Here is a 22,780-nt window from a genome sequence, read left to right as displayed (position 1 = left end):
AGGGAATCTTGCCTAGCGGGTGGTGAAGCCCTCGGAGAACATCACCAGGACTCCGGAGAGTCCGCCGCATTCTGTTTACACAGCAGCCGCTGCTTACGTTTCAATTTTGCAGGCGTTTAATTTGCAGCGCGAGGTAGCTGACCGTCACACGACAGCCGAGGAACTCCATCTATCTGGACGGTTTCCATTTCTGCAGTGTCGTTTACGCGCCGCCTTTCATTGACCGATCATTCATTCATCGTCCACTCTGCCCACCCTGCACAACACACACACCTTCACACTCACACATCATATGAGGACGTGCCACCATTCACTCGCTCATCCATGCCATATGGACACACACTCATCATATGGTGACGCACAACCATTCCCATCATCTAGAAACAAACCTTCATTCACTCATTCATTCATTTATGCTACCATTCACCCTCTCATTCACACGTGCAGCCAATGTAGGGTCTCCAGTGAACGTCCTACATGGGTTTGGACGGTGTGAGGAACCCTGGAGGCTCCACACCTGTGGGAGCTTCTAGAAGCCCCGCTCCGCATTACCGCACCATTATGTATCTATCGCGTATTTGCGTTGCGCTATCTGACATTCACTGCGTGTCCTTTCCGCAAATACGACAGTAAACATCATGTCCTTGGAGGGACTGGCGGTGAGGTTCTCCGGTGGCCGCCGTGCAAACCTTCCTCCAAGCTGAAAATCCCCAGAAAATGTGACCCATTATCTGCAAATGAGGGTTTCACAATAAATAAATAAATGAAAATAAACCCCGAAGCCATTAACGGCGAGGACCGCGGGATGGAGAGAGCGGCTTCCGCTGCTCTAATCTTCTCCGTTTGCGCTTCTCGCCCTGCCTATTAATAGAAAGATAAACACACCACTTAAGCTAAAGGTAATGATGAGGTCTGACGCCACTCGATGATGTTTGCTCCTCTTGTTAGAGACGCTCGTTCAGACGGACAAAGAAAACATTTCCATGGAGACGAGACGAAACCGAGACCGACGGATTCGGTAACGAGAGCCTCGCCCGATAAAAAACGTCCAATTGCGTCTGCGCGCGTTAGCCCGTACCCGCCGGAGAAGGACGCCGCAAATGGAAAAGGTTTCCGAATGAAACGTGACCGTTTGGCTCAAACAACAAGCGAGCTTCCACGGCTCGGAGAAAGAGCCGAGTGCGGGGCCGCCATCCAGGAATAGAAAAGCTTATTTTTCAGCTTCGACGTTGCCTGATGAAATAATGAACCCTCCTCCGTTCTGTTTGAGGCGCATCGGCTGCTTTCAGACGGTCCAGATCCATTCCGGTTCCAGGAAGTAACCTCTAAGTCGTGGTTGTGAAGGACCATGACAGGGGAGCAGGTGTGACGGGCACCTTCAGCTCCAAACTCAACAACAAACCACTCAAGAAGAAGAGGAGGAGGTGTTGGGGTTCTGCATGGCGAGAAGTCAACCGTGGACCGTCAGATGGTCGAAGGGTTTCTATCTTCTCGAAACCCCCGTTAGCCTTTAGCTAACTCCGCGCTTATTCTGACCATCACGTAGATGTTCCTCTGCGAGCCCTGGAAGCCCTCGGGCCTCCCGGTCGCCCCAGAAAACCCCTGATCAGTAGATTTTTAAGCCGGGAGCATCAGCTCATGGGCTCCGCTTCTGGATTCCACCGATCACCTGAGCCGCTACAGAAGCTCGCAGAACCCGCCTCGGTTGCGGTTCCTCATCTGTCCGAAGGCAAAGAGAAACGGCCCGCTTCCCCGGAAACGTTCTGGGTCGTCACTTCGCCAAAGGGGGTTTAATCGCCTTCCTTTAAGCCGTGATCCGCCTGGGGTCGTACGCACGGTAAATACGGACGGAGGAGCTCCGGCGCCGCTTCATTCCAACGGCGACCGCGTCACAAATAATGGTGTTTTGATGGGAGACGCCCCTCCCATTACTACTCTGGAATTAGGCTGAGGTGAAAACTGGAGCTGGGTCAATACCGTGCAGCGGTGGGATGGAGATGAATTGACACACGAGCCGCGGTCAACATCCAATGCCAATTACCCGGGCTATCGATCGCTGTGTGTGCAAACGCATCGCTGGAAATAAAAGGGAAAGCGATCAAATCACAAATCGCACAAACGACGCGTCGGGGCTCCGAGACGCCCCGCGACCCAAATCTACTTATGAGGCGAACATCTCCGCGGGCCGGACCCGGACCCGAGATCGGAAACGCTCCGGTTCCGGTTCCGTCTGCACACAAAGCGGCGGCAGGAGAGCCGGCGCTCGGGCCGATACCGATCACCGATCCCAGCGCCGCGCCGTTTAATGTCACGTGACCTGGCGCCGGCCGAAAGGCATGAGATGATCAACGGCGATCAAAGGCCGGGTGTGCATGAGCGTGTTACACTCGCACGATGAATATAGAGTCCATATATTAAATATTCTGGCCGATAATGTCCAAACCAGCTGTTTCACCTAATTTTATAACCACTATTTTTGCACGTTCATCGTAAAAATGCACTTTTACATGTTTTTTGCGGCGCAACGCCGTGCACAGACACTTAAGGCGAACACTGTTTGCACAGACGTGCATAAAATAAAGGAATATCTTATCTTGCATATGAAAAAGTCCCTCCCCCCCAGAGCAGCACGTCCTCGGGTCACCGACAACCAAACAACGCTGGATTAGATGAGTAATTTTGCACAAACGCGGACGCATTTATCCGGTTAATGGTAACTCAAAAGGGCTAAAAAGGCATTGACCTATTTGGATTTGCAAAATAAGACGCTGAAACGTCCTCCGCTCCCTTTGAACGCGAAAACCTGCAGCGCTGCGTTTTGACGAGTCGCTTTCCTGAGTGAGACTCGAAAAAAAAAAAAAAAAAAGAATACGTATAAAAAAAAAAAAAAATTAAAAAAAAATGTAAAAATCGATTGCGACTTCTACAGAAGCGCTATTATCATTTTTTTCCAGCGCGGGAGCATCTATTGAATTTGACGTAAATTGCTGCAATTCGTGCGAGCGTGCGGACAAAGTCAGACGCTTCGCTCTGAATTTAATTATTACGCATTGATAAAACATTAATTCCGCTCGCAGCAGGCCTAAACTCATTTGCCTCGTCATGAAATGCGCGACATTTTACCGCCTTATCTAAGCAGAACCTATAATCCGTATGATGATGGATACACCGGCGGAGGTTAGACACAAAAATTTTTTCTTCTTCTCTTCATTCACGCTGCAGAACCGACGGACCGGGTTGATTACGTTGCATTCTCAAAAGCTCTTCAATAATGCAGGAGATGCCAAATCCCATTGGGTCGTGTGTGTGTGTGTGTGTGTGTGTGTGTGTGTGTGTGTGTGCGGCCTCTCCAGCTGTGGCAGAGACAAATCTCCCGCGGTCGAGCTGAGAAACAAAATCTAACACCGCGGTGTCATATCCGGGCTTTCAAGGTAGCCCCTCCACCGGCTGCACGCCATTACTTCCTACAGCTCGAGTGCGCACACACACACACACTCACACACACACACACACACACGCGGTCTGTTTCCTGTTGTGGGGGGAGGAAGTGGCTGAAGCCCACGCCCAGGGCAAAAAGATGCTGACTCAGACTTTATCAATCTGCTTTTTCTGCAGGAGTAAGTGCAACTGGACACGCCGGCCTCCCGTGCGCGGGTTCAACCCGTCCAATCAGAGCCGCCGCCTGGATTTACAAATAAAAAATAAAGAAGTCTTTAACGTTCACTGAGACCTGCCATGTCACTCAAAAAATAAATAAAGGGAATACGTCAACAAAACAATGTAACTCCAAGTCCTTTCACTGTCCACTTATGAAGCAACATGAATTCCCTCGGACTTGTCGTGGATCAGGAGTGTGTGTTTACACTCATTTCGAGTGTGACCCCAAATCCAGACCTCCGTGGGTTCATACGGCAGTGTTTTACCCGTCTGTTCAATGAGCAGTAGCTGTTGCCGACCACGGCGGCGCCACACAAACCTGCGATACCACAAACTGCTAAATTCCGGGTAAAAAACCCTGAGAAATCAAATTGATTGTACCCCAATATGCGACCACATCAACCCCGGCGACCCCAAAATCACACAGAAAACAAGCATCAACGTGAACCCCGACATTCATGACCCCCATTTGATCATTTTTGTGTGATTTTCTTGTCATGTAAAGAATAAAGTATTTCATTCATTCCCATCTAGGACGGGTTACTTTAATGTTCCCTTTATTTATTGGAGCAGCGCAGAATGACGCGATTAAAGAAGTCGTTCCACCCGACGGCCCTCAAACACTCCATCATGTAAAGTTTCCTGCGCGCTTAAATCGCACTCCAATGTCTTATTGCACTGCCACTGTTCATATCTATACGCAGATTTATAATTATATTTACACTCATATCCAAATGCGGTCTCATCTGGTCGTACGTCTTCACGGGACCGAAATCCAAGTCCAGTTGCGACACGAAGACGATTTTAAAAAGAATAAAAGACGAAATGTTTGAGTCGCTATTTTCATTCTATCGTTCTCACGTAAATGAGCGCGAGGCGAGTTCGCCCTGAATCCGTCGACGCATCACATCACCCTCTCATTTAGGGTCTCCAACGGAGCTCCTGCATGTGGAGGAGGAACCCTGAGGAACCCTGAGGAACCCTGAGGAACCCTGCGCAGACACGGGGAGAACATGGAGACTCCACGCAGCTTGTCGCTACGATGCAGCGGCGCTAACGTCTGCATATTACTTCCAAAACACAAGAAACGACCGTAAAGAAAACAGACATTTTAGGTGTTTGCGTTGGAGGCTCTCTGATCTCCGACTGCTTCTGGACTTGCGTTTGGTTTCAAACAAAACAGTCCCTGGAGGTTCTCGGTCCTCCAGGTCGCGGCGAGTTCTCGTCTCGAAGACGTTTCACCCCTCGTCCGAGAGGCTTCTTCAGTTCTGCGACGTCTTCGAGCGAAGAAATTCAAGTCCGGTCGCGGAGACAAGAAGATTCGGACAAGAATCCACCACCGCCTGGAGGACCGAGAGCCTCCGCGGACAGAAGATCAGCCCAAAAAACTGAAGAAACTCAAGTCTTGCCGAGACCAGGATTCAAACCAAATACTTTGTCGCGATTCCTTTTTGTTGTGTCTCCGCAACCGAGGAGTCCCTCGGTTCCAGACGCCGAGGCGATGACGTCTAATGGATCCGTGAGCAGCTGCGAAGGCCAAGAAAGGCCTGGAGGTTCGGAGAACCTCGCCAGAAGGCGGAGCAGAGCCTCTGCAAAAAGGTGATTAACGGCTCAGACGGCACATTTAGTGTTTCGATTTAGATTCAGACTCGGCCCTCCCGTCACGCCGGAACACGGATTTCTCGATCCGGCGAGTAAATGGAGTACATCCATCATACATTAGGCTCCTTCATGTGACAAATACGTCGCCGCTCCTCATTAGAAGGAGATAAATCATCTTTATTAATCAGCGGCTAATTGCAGGCCGGCTCGGCGGATCCTCGGAGGTGGTTTTCCTTCTCCTGGTATCAAATGACGCGTCGGCGTTGCGAGACCAGCCCGGTGAAGGGAAGGCGAATGAGATGACGGGTTTCTAATCCGGCCAAAAAAAAAAAAAAAAAAAAAATCAGCCTGCTCTCCCGCATCTCCTCGTTACAAGTGGAAAAACAAGCGGTTGCCGTGACGGCGGGGAAGTCCTGAGCTCCCGGAGGAGCCGGAGGAGGGAGTGCGCGGCGCAGGAAACCTCATCGCCGCTCCTTATCGCCCGCCGACCTTTTCAACTCCAGACAATAACCGGAAAAGAATCCCATCAGCGAGGACGCGCCGTCCCACCGATCACGGCGGGCGCCGCCGGCTTCGACACACACTCAACTCCCCGCCGCGCCAGATACCTCACAGCTTCCACATTTCCAGTCGGTCTGGATCTGCAGGAGTCGATCGCAGAGGCCGGGTTCGACCCCGACCACTCGTTTATTGACAAACATACGACCGCCGACCCTCTTACTGCGCGGTCTGGACCACGCTGGGTCTCCAAGAAGATCTCCTGTGGGAATCCAAGCCTGGACCTTCTGGCTGTGAGGAGGCAGCGGAAACCCCTGCACCGCCGGTTACGGCGCCCCTCAAAAATGCTATGTCGCTCGCGCCTCGCCTCGTGCTAACATGAGCACGCCCAGCGGGCGGTGAGCTTCCAAACCTGGCCGCTCCTTCGGGTCGGTCCGCCAGCTCCCGCAGCCAACGCCGGGCTTTTAAGCGATTAAAATCTGCACCGTATCGAGCGGGCGGCCACTAACTCTGTCTGTCCGCTGACAGCTGAAGACGGGGTTCGGAGCAAAGCTAAGCTAAGCTAACTGCGCCCGTGTGCTGGCGGAGGAGGAGGAGCGTCTGGTGCCGGACGGCACGCCGGAGGAAATCTCACCCAGACTGAGGACGCATTCCTGAACATATTGCCTGGATTTACCTCGGCCTCGCGCAACCCCTGCAACACACAGATGTGAAACTGGAAGCTCCTCGTCCGTGTTTAGCTGTTGACTCAGCATCACACACTCTCACACACACACACACCCTCCGCAGGTAACAACGTGCAAATTGGTTTCGATTTAGCGGAGACATCGGCGGGTTTTGACGGATGCGAGGCGGTTGCTCGGTCGGACCGGAGGGGGAAACGGTTCGGCCCGGCGGGCCTCCGGACCTCGGCGGTTTCCGGATCTCCTCGGCGAGCGAGGAGGAAAAGGTAGGAGAGCCGAGAACGTTTGAAGACGTGGAGAAAGAAAGGAGCGCCGGCGTCTCGGTGTCCCAGTTTAGGCCGGTTGTTCTCGTTGTGTCTCCAACCCTGTGAGCAAACAGGAGCAACGGGTCTCCACGGATACAAACCAGCAGAGCGGCAGGGGAACCACCAGGAACAAGAAGGAACACGAAGGAACAGGAGAGAACGAGAAGGAAAAAGAGGGAATGAGAAAGAAAAAGAGGGACAGAGAAGGAACGAGGAGGAAAAAGGAAACTAGAAGGAAAAAGAAGGAAAGAGAGGGAAAGGGAAGGAACGAGAAAAAGCAAGTAGGAAGAGGTAGGAAAAAGGAAACTAGAAGGAAGGAGAGGAAAAAGAGGAAATGAGAAGGAATAAGAAGGAACAGGAGAGAACGAGAAGAAACGAGGGAAAGAGAAGGAACAAGAAGGAAAAAGAAGGAACAGGAAAGAGAGGAAACGAGAAGGAAAAAGAGGGAATGAGAAGGAAAAAGAAGGAAAAAGAAGGAACAGGAGAGAACGAGAAGGAAAGACGGAGCGAGGAGGAAAAAGGAAACTAGAGGGAACGAGAAGGAACAAGAAGGAAAAAGAGGGAAAGAGAAGGAACAAGAAAAAGCAAGTAGGAAGAGGTAGGAAAAAGGAAACTAGAAGGAAGGAGAAGGAAAAAGAGGAAATGAGAAGGAAAAAGAAGGAACAGGAGAGAACGAGAAGAAACGAGGGAAAGAGAAGGAATAAGAAGAAAAAAGGAAACTAGAAGGAAAGAGAAGGAACAGGAAAGAGAGGGAAAGAGAGGAAACGAGAAGGAAAAAGAGGGAATGAGAAGAAGCGAGAAGGAACAGGTAGGAAAAAGGAAACTAGAAGGAAGGAGAAGGAAAAAGAGGAAATGAGAAGGAAAAAGAAGGAACAGGAGAGAACGAGAAGGAAAGAGAGGGAAAGAGACGGAGCGAGAGAGAAAAAGGAAACTAGAGGGAACGAGAAGGAAAGAGAAGAAGCGAGAAGGAACGAGAAAGAAAAAGTAAACAAGAAGGAACAAGAAGGAAAAAGAGGGGAAGAGAAGGAACAAGAAAGAGCGAGAAGGAACAGGAAGGAAAAGGGAAACTAGAAGGAACGAGAAGGAAAAAGAGAAGGAACAGGAGAGAAAAAGAAGGAAAAAGAGGGACGAGAAGGAACAAGAAGGAAAGAGGGAATAAAAAGGAAAAAGAGAGAAAGAGAAGGAACAGGAGAGAACAAGAAGGAACGAGAAAAAGCGAGAAGGACTGAGAAAGAAAAAGGAAACTAGAAAGAACGAGAAGGAAAGAGGAAGGGAGAAGAAACGAGAAGGAAAAAGAGGGAATGGGAAGGAATGAGAAAGAGCGAGAAGGAATGAGAACGAAAAAGGAAAGTAGAAAGAACGATGAGGAAAAAGAGGAAACGAGAAGGTACAAGAAGGAAAAAGAGGAAACGAAGAAAGGAATGAGACGGAGCAAAAAGAAGAAGGAATGAGAAAGAGTGAGAGGGAACAAGAAGGAAAAAAGAAATGAGAAGGAACGCCGCCATGCGGAATAAGCAGTATAAACAATTTTATCCGTACGAAATGATTAAAATACAGAGTTTAATCAATAATCAACATAATCTTTAAACGCTTCCATTAAAAATGGTTTTGTTTTTCTCCTGCAAGGGCGGGAAGATCTGGTGACGACATCAAAACATTTTTCCAAGTTCCACACTTCCTCTTTTCTTGCCATCGAGTCCCTCCCGTCACCTCGTCCGTCCATTTTCCCCTCGCGCGGCAAATTGAATAAAAACACTCGTCGGTTGAGAGCGACCGTCTCCTCTCGCTCGTCCCCCGCGGTTGGAATTTAAAAGCGGAAACCAAATGTTGCGGGAATTAATGACGGAAGTTTTCCCTCCTCGCCGCTTGAAAGATAAACAAGCCCGAGCGCGGAGACGAGGCCGGGAGGCGAAGAGGACGAAAACCGGCGTTAGCGCCGCGCTAATGGTCCCGGCTACCGAGTTGGGATCCGGGTCGGAGGACGACGACCGCAGGTGGTTCTGAACGCGGGCTTAAAAATGGTCTTTGTCCGGCGCTGGAGATTTATAGGTGGGTCTCGGATGCAAATCATCCCGGCGCGGGCATTCGTCTCGCAGGGGGGGGATTTCATTAGCGGGGGGGCTCGTAAATTCGGTTTGGCACACTGATTGTTCAGCAGATCATTGGATAAATGAGCGGATGCCGGCGGAAAGGAGGAAACGGCCTCCTTCATCACCCTATCGTTTCTCCAGGGGTTAAAAACGTATGAAAACATAGGATTGCGAAGGAAGGGCCCGACACGTAAAGGCGTGAGCGATGCGGCGGGCGGAATAAACCTTCATTATTCAATACGGCGGCGCTTCGATTCCATTCGGAGAAAGTTCTTAAGGTCGTGCTCGATGAGCCGCGCAAGTGACTAAAACTTTGGATTCGGGAGATCTCTTGGAAAAGCTGGCAACGCATCCAATCTTCTACCTTGATTCGTTTTCTAATCAAGCAGCTTTATTGCAGAGTGTTTAGCGTCGGCGCCGCCAGGACGCAGTCCGTATCCGCAAACTGCCTGCGGCGACGACGAGGTAGCAACGTAGCATGAAATTAACAGTCGGCGGAGGAAACGCGGCGGCGGCGGCCGGCCCGCTGAGCCGCGGAGATCTGATCCGGACCGGCGCAGCAGGTCCAGGGTCGGGACGAGTGATGGAGGACGAGGAGCTAAAAGGCTTTAGCGGCGGGTCAGAAAACGACTAGTTCATCCATTATTTTTACCGCTGATCCAGCGGTCAGGACACGCAACCGTTCACTCGTTCATCCACGCGTCTGTACAACGTCAATCTCAAACATTCGGGTACAAGTCCAGGGCCGGAGTGGTTCAACGTTTATCGAACAACGTATCGAAATCAAGTTATCGCACATGTTGACCCTGAAACTAGCAAAGATTTTCAATTACTGCCTATGAAAGCAACATGATATTAATTAAAAAACCAGTTGCGACCATTTCTTCCGGCACTTTCTGCAGCGTTTCCTGGTGAATTTCTAATGAAAATATTTTTCCGCGGCCAAAAAAGTATTTCCTTGAAATGAGAATCCAACACGGCTTGCGTTCGCAAGAAAAATGTACAAAAAGGAAACCTATTACAGCTCGGTTTTCTGCTCTCTGATGCTCTCCGGTCTGAGCCAGAACCTTGACCTGACAAAGCTTTTATGTTCTTGCCTCTAAACAACAACATTAAATACAAGAAAAATCGGTTGCGTTTATTTCTTATGGCTCTAGAAGCAACACGTTCTCTTCCCGATGCGTCGACCGCCCGACCAATGGCCAAACTTGACATACCGACGCTTTCGCCGCCCCTTTTTCTGGCATTTTTCGACAAACTCAAACTTTTTTCCTAAATTTTCAGCACCGAGAAACTTAACTACGCTTTTAAATTTGTTAGTTTTAGAGAGAAATACAAGTGTTGATGTAAACATGACAAGAATGAGGTTCCGAAGGCGCAGGTATGCGGAAAACGTCAGCATTCGTCGAGAATGGGCTGCGAAAAGCAGCTTTTCCCGAGTCCACCTTCCGTTTCGCCGTTTTCGGGGCAAAAGGGTCGCTGACAGTTGACAACAGGCGCCTGCACTCGATTTTGCGGTGTTTGTAGTTCAATGTGGGACTTGTAGTCCCACAATTTAGCACTTGTAGTTCTTCTCCTTTGGCCTTTTCCCTTCAGGGTCTCCACACCTTCTCCATCTGTTCTCTGGATCCTCCTCTCTCACACCAACTACCTTCATATCCTCTCTCACGACATCCATAAATCTGCTCTTTGTTCTTCCTCTAGACCTCCAATTCCAGCATCCGTCTACCAACAAATCACTAGAAACAGTAGCAAAGTGTGCATGTTACATTTAGCATAGCATTGTAGCATTGAGGGTGGAGGAAGTTAAGGATAGAGTGCTAAATGAAAAACCCCAACCTCCAACCATCTTCAAGGTAAATACACTAAATAAATCCAATTTACATTCTCTTTCATGATGTCTTTTTATTTTCTGGCATTATTTCTTATTATTTTTCATATTCATATCTTCTCTCACAACGTCCATCCATCTTCTCTTTGGTCTTCCTCTAGACCTCCGGTTCCAGCATCCGTCTACCAATATCTTCCCTCTCCCTCCTCTGTCCATGACCCAACCATCTCTGACCTTCTCTCCAGAACATCTACCATGTGTCGTCCCTCTGATGGACTCATTCCTGATCCTCTCCATCCTGGTCGCTCCCAAAGAGAACCTCAACATCTTCATCTCTGCCACCTCCAGCTCTGCCTCCTGTCTTTGGGTCATTGTAGATGTTTGTAGATCATCTCACCACCATCTCCTCCACCTCTCCTTTTCTTCTGGTTGATGTTCTTCTATCTCTTCGTACCCCTGACACTTTCCTCCACCAGTTCCAACCTGCTTAAACTCATTTCTGTACCTCATTCTCCTACCTTCTGGACTGTTGATCCCAACTACCTGAAATCCTCCACCTTCTCGATCCTCACCGCTCCACCCGGGTTCCTCTCATTCACACACATATATTCTGTCTCACTGTGACGTACCTTCATTCCTCTCCTTTCCAGAGCATACCTCCACCTCTCTAGATGTTCCTCCACCTGCAGATCACACTAACCTCGTTTGTCTACCTCACTTGTATGAAGCTCTAATAGCAATCAAATATTCTCCTGCGGGCCAAAGATAATCCCACCGTGGGCTTTGGGTGGCTCCACTGAACCTCCTGCATGTGTTTGGACTGTGTGAGGATCCCAGAGAACCCTGAGGAACCCCACGCAGATGCATGGAGACTCCCGGTGGAATCCAACCTGGGAGCATTTGTTATCGTTCCCCGAGCAGGTTTCATATTAGCGAGGTGTATCTGACAGAAGCGGATCCAGGACGCCAGGACTCGCGTCCTTCAGGGACGAACAACGTTCAGAGATCACACGTCTGCCGGCGACCGGGGACGCCTTCAGCTCGGCCCGGCTCCGGCGCCTCGCAGCTTCACCGCGGATAAACTTTCACTCAAACGCCCGACCATTAAGGGCGGCAGCGAACGGAGCGCTGCCGTCGCGGCGTGTTTCCCGAAAGCCCCGTAAAACAGCGGCGGGTCCAAGCGACGCGTGGAAAGAACATGGATCGATGGCGACTCGGCGGGGAGCGACTCCGGCCCTCAAACGCCAGGGAGGCCACTCATTACCGCGCTTGAACAGTAATAGATTACTTTCCCACAGTGCAAAGGACGCACGCTGAGGCTGGAGAGGAAAGCGTGGCGTGAGATTACGGCCGGACAAACCAACGCATCGTCTCGCGTTTAAAACCAAGCGTTTTATCTAAAAACCAATCAACCAATCCAAAGACAAAGGCTCACCTGGACAATCTCCAGCAAGCTACCAAACTGCCAGGTGAAGCTCGCCGACCTGAGCAGGCTGGCTGGCTAGCTAGCCTCTCAAAACTCCAGTTCCCGACGGCGACCTGAGCAGGCAGGCTGGCTGGCTAGCTAGCCGGCTAGCCTCTCGAAACTCTGGATCTCGACGGTGACCTGAGCCGGCTGGCTAGCTAGCTAGCCGGCGACCTGAGCCGGCTAGCTAGCTAGCTAGCTGGGCTCTCGTAACTCCGGATCCCGACGGTGACCTGAGCAGGCTGGCCGGCTGGCTAGCTAGCCGGCCAGCCTCTCGAAACTCCGGATCCCGACGGCGCCTAGCAAGACGGCATTTCCATCGGCCGAAATCTTCTCGCTCCTCCTGCTCCACCATCTCTCCCTCCACCAAAAATCCATCTCCGACATCCAGCTCCAACACTTGCCTCCTCACGGCAGCACGACACTCAGCTGCACACCGGCGAAGCTCCTCCAGCTCGTCCCTGGACCGGCGCTCATCGCCACACTCTGCAATCATGGACTTCTTCCTAATAATTGTGTGTATGTTCTGTTTCTTCTGTTTTTTACTTGTGAAGCGTCTTTGAGTGTCATGAAAAGCGCTATAAAAATTCTATGTATTATTATTATTATTATTATTAAAAAGGTTAAAGATGCTAATTCATTCGTTCATTCATTCATCTTTGTAAAGTTCTTCTGTCAAAAAATAAACAGATTCATTCAGTCATTATCGAATCTACTTATCCATCGCATGCAAACGTTCACTCGTCCGACCCTCCTGGACCGCGTGAGGAACCCGGAGAACCTTGAGGAACCCCGCGCAGAGAACATACAGACGGGAATCCAAGCAGGGACCTTCTGGGTGTGAGGCGGAAGCGCAAACCACCTCATTTAAAACCCCTTCCAGGACGTCCAACGCGACACTTCGGAAGCCGCTCCTGCTAAAAATGAGAACCACGACAAGAACGAACGTCTCCGTGGAAAGATCCGGCCGGCGGCGTTGTGGCGCCGACCCCGGGATCGGTGCCGGCACGCGCTCATATCAGCTCCTTCTCAGAAGTCCACAGGAGTGTGCAGATATTGACCGAGCTGTGTCTATATATTGACGTACACGTGTTGGATCATCTAATAGGACCCGGTCTGTGGATGTCATGCTGCTGTTGCCACGGCAGCCAGCGCTGACAATCCAGATGTCGGCGCGGCGCTAAAAATAAACCCGCGTTTTTTTTTTTCCTTTTTCCGAGCGGCTTTTTTCTCGTCTGAAAACCAAACAGTTTGACTGCGTTTCTGGAAGCCGCGGTCAGAAAAAGGCGTCTTCGTCCTCCAGCGGAGGAGTGTGTCCGCAGACCCGACGCCGAGCGGCGTTTACACTCGGAGCCGGCGCCCGAGCCGAGGCCCGGCGTGCTAAAAAACCCCCGCTGACGTCGGCGGATCCGACGGGACGGAGATAAGAAATGAAAGCTCGCGGCCTTTGCTCAGTTTACTGTGTCTTTTCCTGCCGACTGGACAGAAAACACACACACACACACACACACACACACGGGGGCTGGTGTTTGCAAACACGTTCGGCCTGGAACGTCCGCCCGGGAAGCCGGTTTTCGGCGTCATAGGGAAAAGGGTCGGGAAACAGAAAGCGTAAGGGGTAAAAAAGGGGGCGGGGAAAAACCCCGAGGCGTGAGACGGCGCTTCCTCGGACGCTCACACGCCCGCCTTCGCTTTCACTTCCGCGACGAAGGAATCGAAAGACGGTGAATCGGCAGATCTGCGGAGGACGGGGTCAATGACACGGCGAGTGTTTGCTGTGAATTCACATCAGATACGATAACATGACGTGAACGAGAGGGCGAATGTGTCAAAGTGAACGGTTTTATGTATTTATGATGCAAACGGTTGAATTTCTAGATGGCGTGTGAATGGTTTATGAGTAGAACACAAAAATTCACATTATATACAATCGTAGACGACATGGAAGCGAGAGAGTGAATGTTTTGTGTCTGTATGACTTGTTGTAAATCTATAGGAGGTGTAAATGAGAGGGTGAATGTTTCCATGTCGCTCCCCGTGCACGAACCGCCCGTCCAAATGTGAAATCTCTCTCAGAACCCTTTTTTCGTTATTTTTTGATGAACCCGTAGCTTCGTTTCGAGACACACCTGGAGAAACGACTACTTCCGGGACTACTTCCAGCTCTCTTTGACAAAATACAAACTCCACTTTTATTCAGGTGAGATTTAGGAGTAGATGCTGAGCTCCATGTAGACATGAAGGTCCAGGTTCAACGCAAACTGACAGAACAACCTCCGTTCTTCATGCACAGGGAGAGAGGAGGGTGAATGGTTGCCTGGAGAGCAGAAGCCGTGGAGATAATGCCCTCCGTCACGTGCACGGAGGAGGTCAAAGGTCAACCTCTCTGCGCGGGGCTCCGACCGACAACCTCCCACCGGAGTGCATCCGGAAGAATTCTGAGGATTCTAAACCCTGAGGAAACCCTGACGTTCATGGGCTGAAGGAACAAGATGCCGCAAATGACGTGCAGATGAATAAAAGACACGTTGCCGTGCCGGTGATCTGCACCGGATCCTCCAACAGAGGAAGAGAACCTTCCTGAAAGCCACCAGGTCCAGGTCTCAGAGTGGCTCTCCAAGACCCTTGGAGGACCACATGGAAGATCAATAACCTCCGTAAACCAGCCTCTTCCATCATTAACAGCAGCCTTCTTCTAATCAGAGGTGGCCTTCAGACAAAGTCATCTCTTGGAGAGCGCTCAGCACACACACACACACACACACAAACACAAACACTCGGGTTGAAATGTTAAGTACAGTAAAGGTCAGCGTGGAAGCGCGTCCTGGTGTCACCAGCCGTCCGAGGGCACGGCGTCCATGAGTCATCAGTATTGATCCGTCGCCACCGATCCTCATGACAGCGCCCGGAGAACCAGGCCGAGGCCCTCATGCGGGGCCGCCAGACCTTCAGGGGCCGAGCGTGAAGAACAAGGGGAGTCCACGCGACAGACCAGGACCTCAGAGGTCTTTCCACCATGTGGGGATAAAAACACCAGAGTAACTTCTGAGCAGGACGTTAAGGAGCGTCCGAACGCTCGGGGAAAGACTGACGGTGGTGCAAGTTTGGGCTTCAGAAGAGCAACGGAGACGTGCAGATACTGGAAAAGACTTCTACTGTAAGCACCCTATCTCACACACACACACACACACACACACACACACACACACAGAGCAGGGGCTGGACATCCACACTGGGGGAGCAGAATGATGGCTTTGAGTGACAGCGGCAGTTTAAATCCTCGGAAGTTACACAGAATCAGATTTAGGAGGGGAAAAAAATGACAAAGCAGATTGTGTGTGTGTGTGTGTGTGTTTGTGTGTGTGTGCGTGGCCTTTATCTGCTATCCAGTGTTACACACAGTGACACAGTGGCTACAAAAGGCTGCTGATGTTCTGGATGGGGGGGCATGCTGTTTGTCCAATGTCACTCTGGGGGGGGGGGGGGGCACCTCTCGTGTGTGTGTGTGTGTGTGTGTGTGTGTGTGTGTATGTGTGTGTGTGTGAGGTGAGGGGGGGGAATTTGAGGATTAATTCAGAGGAATGTGGAGGTCCCGGTCAAAGCCCTGGGACTTTGCAGCAGTTTGATCTCCTCGCCCCGCAAAGCCCACTCTTGTCGCGGGCTTTGCGGGGTGCGGATGTGTCCCCCGGGGGACCCGGGCTGGGGGTGGGGGGTGGAGGGTGTCTCGGGGGGTTCGGGGTCCGGCGGGGGCTTACTTGTCCTGCGCGTCGTGCTCCCGGATGGCCCCCAGGCTGGGCAGGCTGCCGCTGCCCTGCAGCAGCCTGCAGGCGGCCAGGTGCCGCCGGTAGCGCTCCTTCAGGCCGGCGTTCTCCGTGCACAAGTCGGACACTTGCTGCTCCAGCTCCTCGATCCTGCCCCGCTGCCTCTCCAGCAGCTCCTGCTGGGTCTCGATGATCTTGTTGAGCTCCTTCAGATATTCCGCGGCCCTGCTGGGGTTCTCTGGCGGGCTGTCCATGTCGCCCGGACCGCCTCCTCCGCGCTGCGGCTCCGCTTCACTCGGCGACGTTGCGCCTTTTACGCCTCGCCATGCTTTTAACTCTTTTCGCTTTCTGTGCAAAAAATCGGCGTTAATCCCCCTCCCCGGAAGAGAAGCAACCGGGAGCTCCGGATCGCGTCGGAAGCCGCGGCGTCAGCAGGCATCGGCCGGGGGTGGGGGGTGGTGGTGCTGGTGGTGGTGGTGGTGGTGGGGGGGGGGATCGGCCCGGTCGTCGGCCGCCGAGCGGTGCGCCTCTCCCGGCCGAGCGGTGCGCCTCTCCCCGCCGAGCGGTGCGCTTCTCCCGGCTCCCCGGCTGAGCGGTGCGCCTCTCCCCGCCGAGCGGTGCGCCTCTCCCGGCTGCCGGCGGCTCCGCTCCCCGCGCCGCTCCACGCCGTCTCCCGTGACTTTTTCGTAAACAGACGCCGCGCCGGCTGTCGGGGAGGCGGAGTTCTCAAGTTTTATGAATCTGCAGGTCCGCGTCGTGCGCAAAGGGGGGCGGGAGAGGGAGGGCGAAGGGGCGGGGGACGCTCGGCTCCGGGGCACCCGGGCCGGACCGGACCGGGACGGACCCCGGACCGCCTGCAGCTGCAACTTTAAGCTACTCGGACATGCATGTATTCACGCCGCGTGTGTCGGTGTGTGTGTGCATGTGTGTGTGTATGTGTGTGTATATATATATGTGTGTGTGTGTGTGTGCATGTGTTTGTATGTGCAACCCTCAGGCCTGCACGCTTGCTGTGATACACACACACACACACACACACACACACACACACACACACACACACACACACACTCTCTCTCTCTCTCTCTCACTCTCTCTCTCATAGGCACACACACACACACACACACACACATGCACACACACGGGACACACTTCTGTCCTGTCCTGAGCTGAAGGTCTAGGACCTCACCTTCACACTGACTTTGGTTTCCACTGCTAATGATGGCATGATTGCGTGCAACGTGAACCGACAAAGAAAGCGGTGTCAGACCTTCTAGACCTGAAGGGTGGATCTCAGGCTGCTCCTCTGACCTTCTAGACCTGAAGGGTGGATCTCAGGCTGCTCCTCTGACCTTCTGGACCTGAAGGGTGGATCTCAGGCTGCTCCTCTGACCTTCTGGACACGAGGTGTGGATCTCAGGACGCTCCTCTGACCTTCTGGACTGGAAGGGTGGATCTCAGGCCATAACTTTGACCTTCTAGACTTGAGATGATGGATCTCCGGACGCTCCTCTGACTTTCTAGACTGGAAAAGTGGATCTCAGGATGCTCCTCAGACCCTCTAGACTGCAGGGATGGATTTCAGGACACTCCTCCGCTGGATCTCAGGCAGCTCCCCTGACCTTCTAGACTGCAGGGATGGATCTCAGGATGCTCCTCAGGCCTTCTAAACCGGAAGGCCGCTTGTGTGATGGACCTCATGCTGCTCCCCTGACCTTCTGCTGGAGCTCCAGGGAAGATCAGACCAAGACCGTGACTCGCGCGTGTCGAGGTGGAGATGTTCTTCACGCGCCGTATGATGGACTCCTTCGACTCCGGAAGCCTCTGCGTGCGCTTGAGCCTCGTATCCGACGCGAGGATCAGAGATGGAGCTCAAAGAACCAGATTTAATTTCACATTTTCTGCCAAACTTTGCAGAAAGACGTCTGTAAGCGATGCTTCTGTTTGGTTTTCATTATTTCATTCCTCCTCACAGGAGCAGCGCTCGGTCTGAGCTTGTAAGCCTGCTTTTATCTCGTCAACCTAATTATCAACTAGACTGTCGGATGGCTCCCAAGTGTGTGTGTGAGTGTGTGTGTGTGTGTGTGTGTGAGTAAAACCTGCTTTTCAAACACTCAACTGCAGATAATTCTACATCGGCTCTGCGGTTGTGTTTTTGGGGGCAGATGTGTACATACGTATAAAAATCTATATCATATATATGTTCTTTTCTTTTTTGTTTTTTACCACTTTGTCACTTTCATTTCATTTTTTCATTTGAAATCAGTGTTTTGTGAATAAGTATATGCCTGTACACTGTTGAATAATGCGCTTTAAATACAATGCAGTAATATTTATGATATAGAGACATTCAGCCATTCACACATCATGTAATCATATGTGCATATACACACACACACGCACATATATATATATGTGCGTGTGTGTGTGTGTGTTTTCTGTTTGTTTTTATGTATTTTGTGTATTAGTATATGTTTATCCTTCACTGTTGAATAAGGCGCCTTCATCCTGAATCGATCACAGGGTCACTTCAAGAGACACACAACCATTCACCCTCTCATTCACACATCTGGACAACGTAGGGTCTCCACTGAACCTCCTGAACCCTGAGGAAGCCCACGCAGACTCGTGGAGGACATGGAGGCTCCACACAGGAAGGACCTCCTGTGGGACTCCAACCAGGGACCTTCTGACTGTGAGCCAGAGGCGCTAACGGCTGCAGCACTGCGCTGCCCAGAACTTAAGCTGATCTTTTCATAGGTAACCAAGACAACACACACACACACACACACACACACACACACACCTGCAAGGTGTCAGAGCAGAGGAGTCTTCATGCAGGATGTGCCCTTCTCCAAGACCTGAACGCTCTCCAGATCCAAACCCCGTGCAGAAAAGACAAATGTATACAACCAGGAAACGCTTTCCTTCTTCTCCTTCTTCTTCTTCTTCACCACTTTCAGTTTTGTTTCCCGACGTCAATGTGTTGTGCGTGGCAACCGTAGCCATGGCGACCCAGAGGTGACAGGCATTGTTGAGCCGGAGACTCAGGAATGAAAAGGTGGAGGCATCTGGAGGGGCTTCCGGGCTCACAATGAGAAACTCTCGGTAGCTTTCCGTTGCTTTTTAACGGGAAGGTTGATTTTTTTTTAATCCCGGCTCCTCCTGCCTGCGGGTCAAAGTCTCCTCGGAAAACTTGAACCCCACAGTCGCTGGGGTTCAAGAAGCTCTGCCGTGGGAGGGAACGGATGAATGAACCGGAGTGGAACCGCAAGACGTGACGTGGGAATCGTTTGGCTCATGTTTTTCTCCATATGATCTGTACATACAAGTATTCACGACAAGATTTGCGTGAATGTTACATGTCGATGTATGAGCCCAGATATATTTTCCGAGGCCCTCGGAATCTCCCCGTCTCATTAAAAAGGTTATTTCCTCGTTCCTGCAGGTGGACTCAGGAGGATGTGGCCGCTCTCCGGATCTCCAGCGGGAACCTGTTTTGTGTCAACACCAGAACCTCACCCTCCTCTGAGTTTGACTCCACCGTACCTTCGCCTTCGTGCGTCTGCAAAACAAAACTTTCCTTGCTTGTCTTTCCCATCGGAAAACACAGCTTTCAATTTAAATCTGGTGTGTGTGTGGGATTAAGTCCCCGGAGAACCGAGGCGGAGGCTCCGGACCTTTCCTCCAACCAGTAGGGATGGGAGGTGTTTGTTTGCGGCGGTGAAACGGGGTCTGGCCTTTATCTGTTTGTATAATGGAGCGGCTCGGCGCGCAGGGGACTCATTTAGCGAGGAGGAAATTCATCCATCCATTCACGGCGTAATGAACGGCAAGCAGCTGGAGAACATGGAGATGTTTGTTTTCGTTCTGCAGAGCGAGGACCGCACCTCCCTCTCGGTGCTGCTGTTTGTCAAAGCTGTCAAACGGATAGAACATCTCAATGTCGAGAATATAAACATGTACTTGTGGTAATAACGGTGCCAAATGTGGAAATAATTCACCCCTTCATTTGTGGTTCATATGGAGACATTCAACCGTTCACTCATTCATACATCTTAAAGAAACATGCATGGATTCACCCAGTCACAGGTCACATGTGTACATGTTTGCAGATTGTCAACCTTGGACACCTGAGCGCAAAACAGAACAGATCTGCTATGCTTGCAGTATTCTGAGCTATTATTATGGGATGCCCGGAGCTTTGAACGCGTGGCTTACACTCGATGAGCCACTGGTCCGGTTCAGAGAGGAGATCGCGACACGTGACATCAGGAGGATCCCCTGCGAGGAGGCGCTTCCTCGTAAAACAACCCAGCCTTGCGTTTTGTCCTTTATTTGCCAGATGCACCGAGATTTTACATCTACGGGGTGTTTGTGAAGCCGCACAGCTCAGGCAGGCCTTTAGGTAAACACACACACACACCCACGCTCTGGAACCGTCTTCGCCACGTGACCGAACACGATGCACGCACACATAAACGGCGCAGACGGCGCTGACAGGAGAGCCGCCGCCAAGGCGACGGAGGCCAGCGGCGTCACGGGCGGACGGAGGGGATATTTGATCGGCCGTCTGAAGCCTTCGCGGATCCTCCGAGGCGGACGGAGACACACTCCTGAATCCCTGAATGGAAATTCAGACACGTCCTCTCGGCTCCGGCCTTGAATCATCTCGCCATCGACCTACATATGCTGATGTAAAAACGGATAACGTCAAGCCGGGTTTTAACTCGCCGGATCACAACCGCAGTCGTCTGATGAGCGGGTCTTTAAGACGACCCGCAGAAACACAACATCTCCGTCCAGGAGAGTGCAATCGGCAGCCAGGAACACAACCGGGGCGGGAGATGGCGGCTCGATGTGGGCGGCCTTCTGCCTCGACCAGGAGAGCATGCGGAGATGACCTAGCGCTAACGGCTACATGCTAATAGCTTAAATAATACAATAAAAGCTTCGCTATTAATAATAGATTTATCAGTAGTGGACGCTTAGATCAAGCCAGAGAAGATACGAGGCGACTACCATGCGCTGATTTTGTTCCAGATGTAGTTATTTATGGATGTGCAGCCAGTTACGCAGATGTGCAGTTTATTTACGGATATTGTAAATATTGCTGCATCGGCTGTGCGGTCGAACACCGGCGGCACATAAATACTTTTCCTGCGTGGAGCAAACTGCCGATGCTGCTCACATGCATCCCAAAACACTCATTTCTCTTTGCACGTCCTTAAAATCCCATGGAATTTCTTATGTTTCTTTGTTTTATTTTTCTGTGACTACTTCTAATGCTGCTGCGATAATTGAATTTTCCCCTCGCGGGATCAATAGTCACTTCACACTATTTTTCACTTTATTTTACCTTTATTCTACGTGTTTATTATTTCATACATTTATAGATGTTGGTTATCTGTTCCAGTGCCCTCTAATTGCTCCTCTGTGACAAATTTTCTAGAGGTGCATCGTGAGATATCCCTCAGCAGAGGAAGCATAGAGGTTAGCCTCGTGCTAACTATAAGAGTTCTCAAAACAAAGGCTTCGAAGGCTCTTCTGCAAACAAACGGCAATGTTCATAATCACATAAATTGTGATTTTCCTATGGTGTCAAGACAGAAGGTAAACGGTAAAGGATCCCTTTTCCTGAAATGCAAGAGGCCGATGACAAAACATCATTGTTTAAAACTTTAATTTGCAGCTGTGATTGCATATTCACCAAAATAAACAAACAAACAAAAACAAAAAAAAAACCAAGCTTGACAGACGAAAATCACTCATTTTCAGGAAGTTGCGAGGCGGTGAAACAAACAGGAACAGAACTGAGGCACCTTGAGCGTCACATTCACCCTAATACAGTAAATCAAAACGTCAATCATTGCATAAAAATGATTTTTTTTTTTTTTTTTTGTCAAAAACAAATACAAAAAAAAAAAAAAAAAAAAGTCACGCCTCTTCTGAAAACGCTACAGTGAGCCGAGGGCACGTGTGAGGCTGAGAAATCTGAAATGAGACCGTGTCACATTGATTGCTTCGCAACGCAGCAATACGGGATCGAGGACGAGTGGCGTTCACAAGCGTCACTGCTTCACATTGTTAAACAAAGACGGGAGCTGCACATTCGGTGGCTCAAAAGAAAAGGTCCCAAAATCAAATTTCACGAGAAAACGCCCAACGTGGTTGAGGTACAGTTCTGTCACATCGGGGACGGTTTCAGTGGATATTTTCACCATATTTTGATTTTTTTTTTTTTTTTTTTTTTAATTAGCTGCAGCACAAAGAAAAACAAAACCTCATTTTATAAATAAACAATTTCACGCAGTGTTTTATCGAAGTGGTTAGTCCTGAGTGGCTTGTCAGTCGTACTGGTCAAACATGGTGAGAGGCACGCAGGTCGATCTCAAAAGTTCCACAGTAACGCTTGAGTTTTAAATACAAGCTGGTGATTTGGTTTTCGCAAGCACTCTTTTGGAAAAGATGTCAGTTCATAACGTCGACAAACTGCAAACTAAAAACAGTGAAAAACAGGTTATCAAACACACGCGGGGGAAATAAAGGCCCTGTTGTCAACTCCAAGCGCCAAACTGGAATTTACGGTTATTAAAGCGTCTGCATTAAGAGCTAAAGATGATTAAGGAGATTCCATTCATCCTGAGGGAAACGAGGCACATTCAGTGTATCGGCGTCCCGTGGCGTGCTACTTGTGGACGACTGTCAGGATTTATAGTCCAGAGAATAGAGGTGCGACCTGAGGGTGGCGTTGGGGTCCCTCCTCGGTATCGAGTTGTTCAAGGAGCCCCCGATTCCCGACGAGTCCAAACCTGGAAAAGCAGACGCGTTTTGTGAGAAGCGAGAAGATCGAGGTCAGGATTTGTGGGAAAGCATCCTGCGGCAGCC

At 50.8% G+C, this 22,780-nt stretch overlaps 2 protein-coding genes across 2 annotated transcripts in view; both read right to left on the bottom strand.

The window, feature by feature from the left end:
- LOC147214556 (IQ motif and SEC7 domain-containing protein 1-like) overlaps nt 1–16,200 on the bottom strand; it is a 95,524-nt gene extending 79,324 nt beyond the window's left edge. The window contains exon 1 of the mRNA XM_086142031.1: nt 15,887–16,200. Within this exon, the coding sequence (XP_085998157.1) occupies nt 15,887–16,146 (260 nt within the window). The 5' untranslated portion in view covers nt 16,147–16,200. The remainder of the gene's footprint in view (nt 1–15,886) is intronic.
- A 5,923-nt stretch (nt 16,201–22,123) lies between these two features.
- The window catches only part of nup210 (nucleoporin 210), a 40,839-nt gene continuing 40,182 nt past the window's right edge, over nt 22,124–22,780 (bottom strand). Inside the window, exon 40 of the mRNA XM_086142030.1 lies at nt 22,124–22,704. Within this exon, the coding sequence (XP_085998156.1) occupies nt 22,598–22,704 (107 nt within the window). The 3' untranslated portion in view covers nt 22,124–22,597. The remainder of the gene's footprint in view (nt 22,705–22,780) is intronic.

This window comes from Fistularia commersonii, chromosome 34 (assembly GCF_037954325.1).
Source record: "Fistularia commersonii isolate RoL2024-O1a breed Wild chromosome 34, RoL_Fcom_v1.0, whole genome shotgun sequence".
NCBI classification, from domain to species: domain Eukaryota; kingdom Metazoa; phylum Chordata; class Actinopteri; order Syngnathiformes; family Fistulariidae; genus Fistularia; species Fistularia commersonii.
This window is presented reverse-complemented; position numbering and strand designations above follow the sequence as displayed.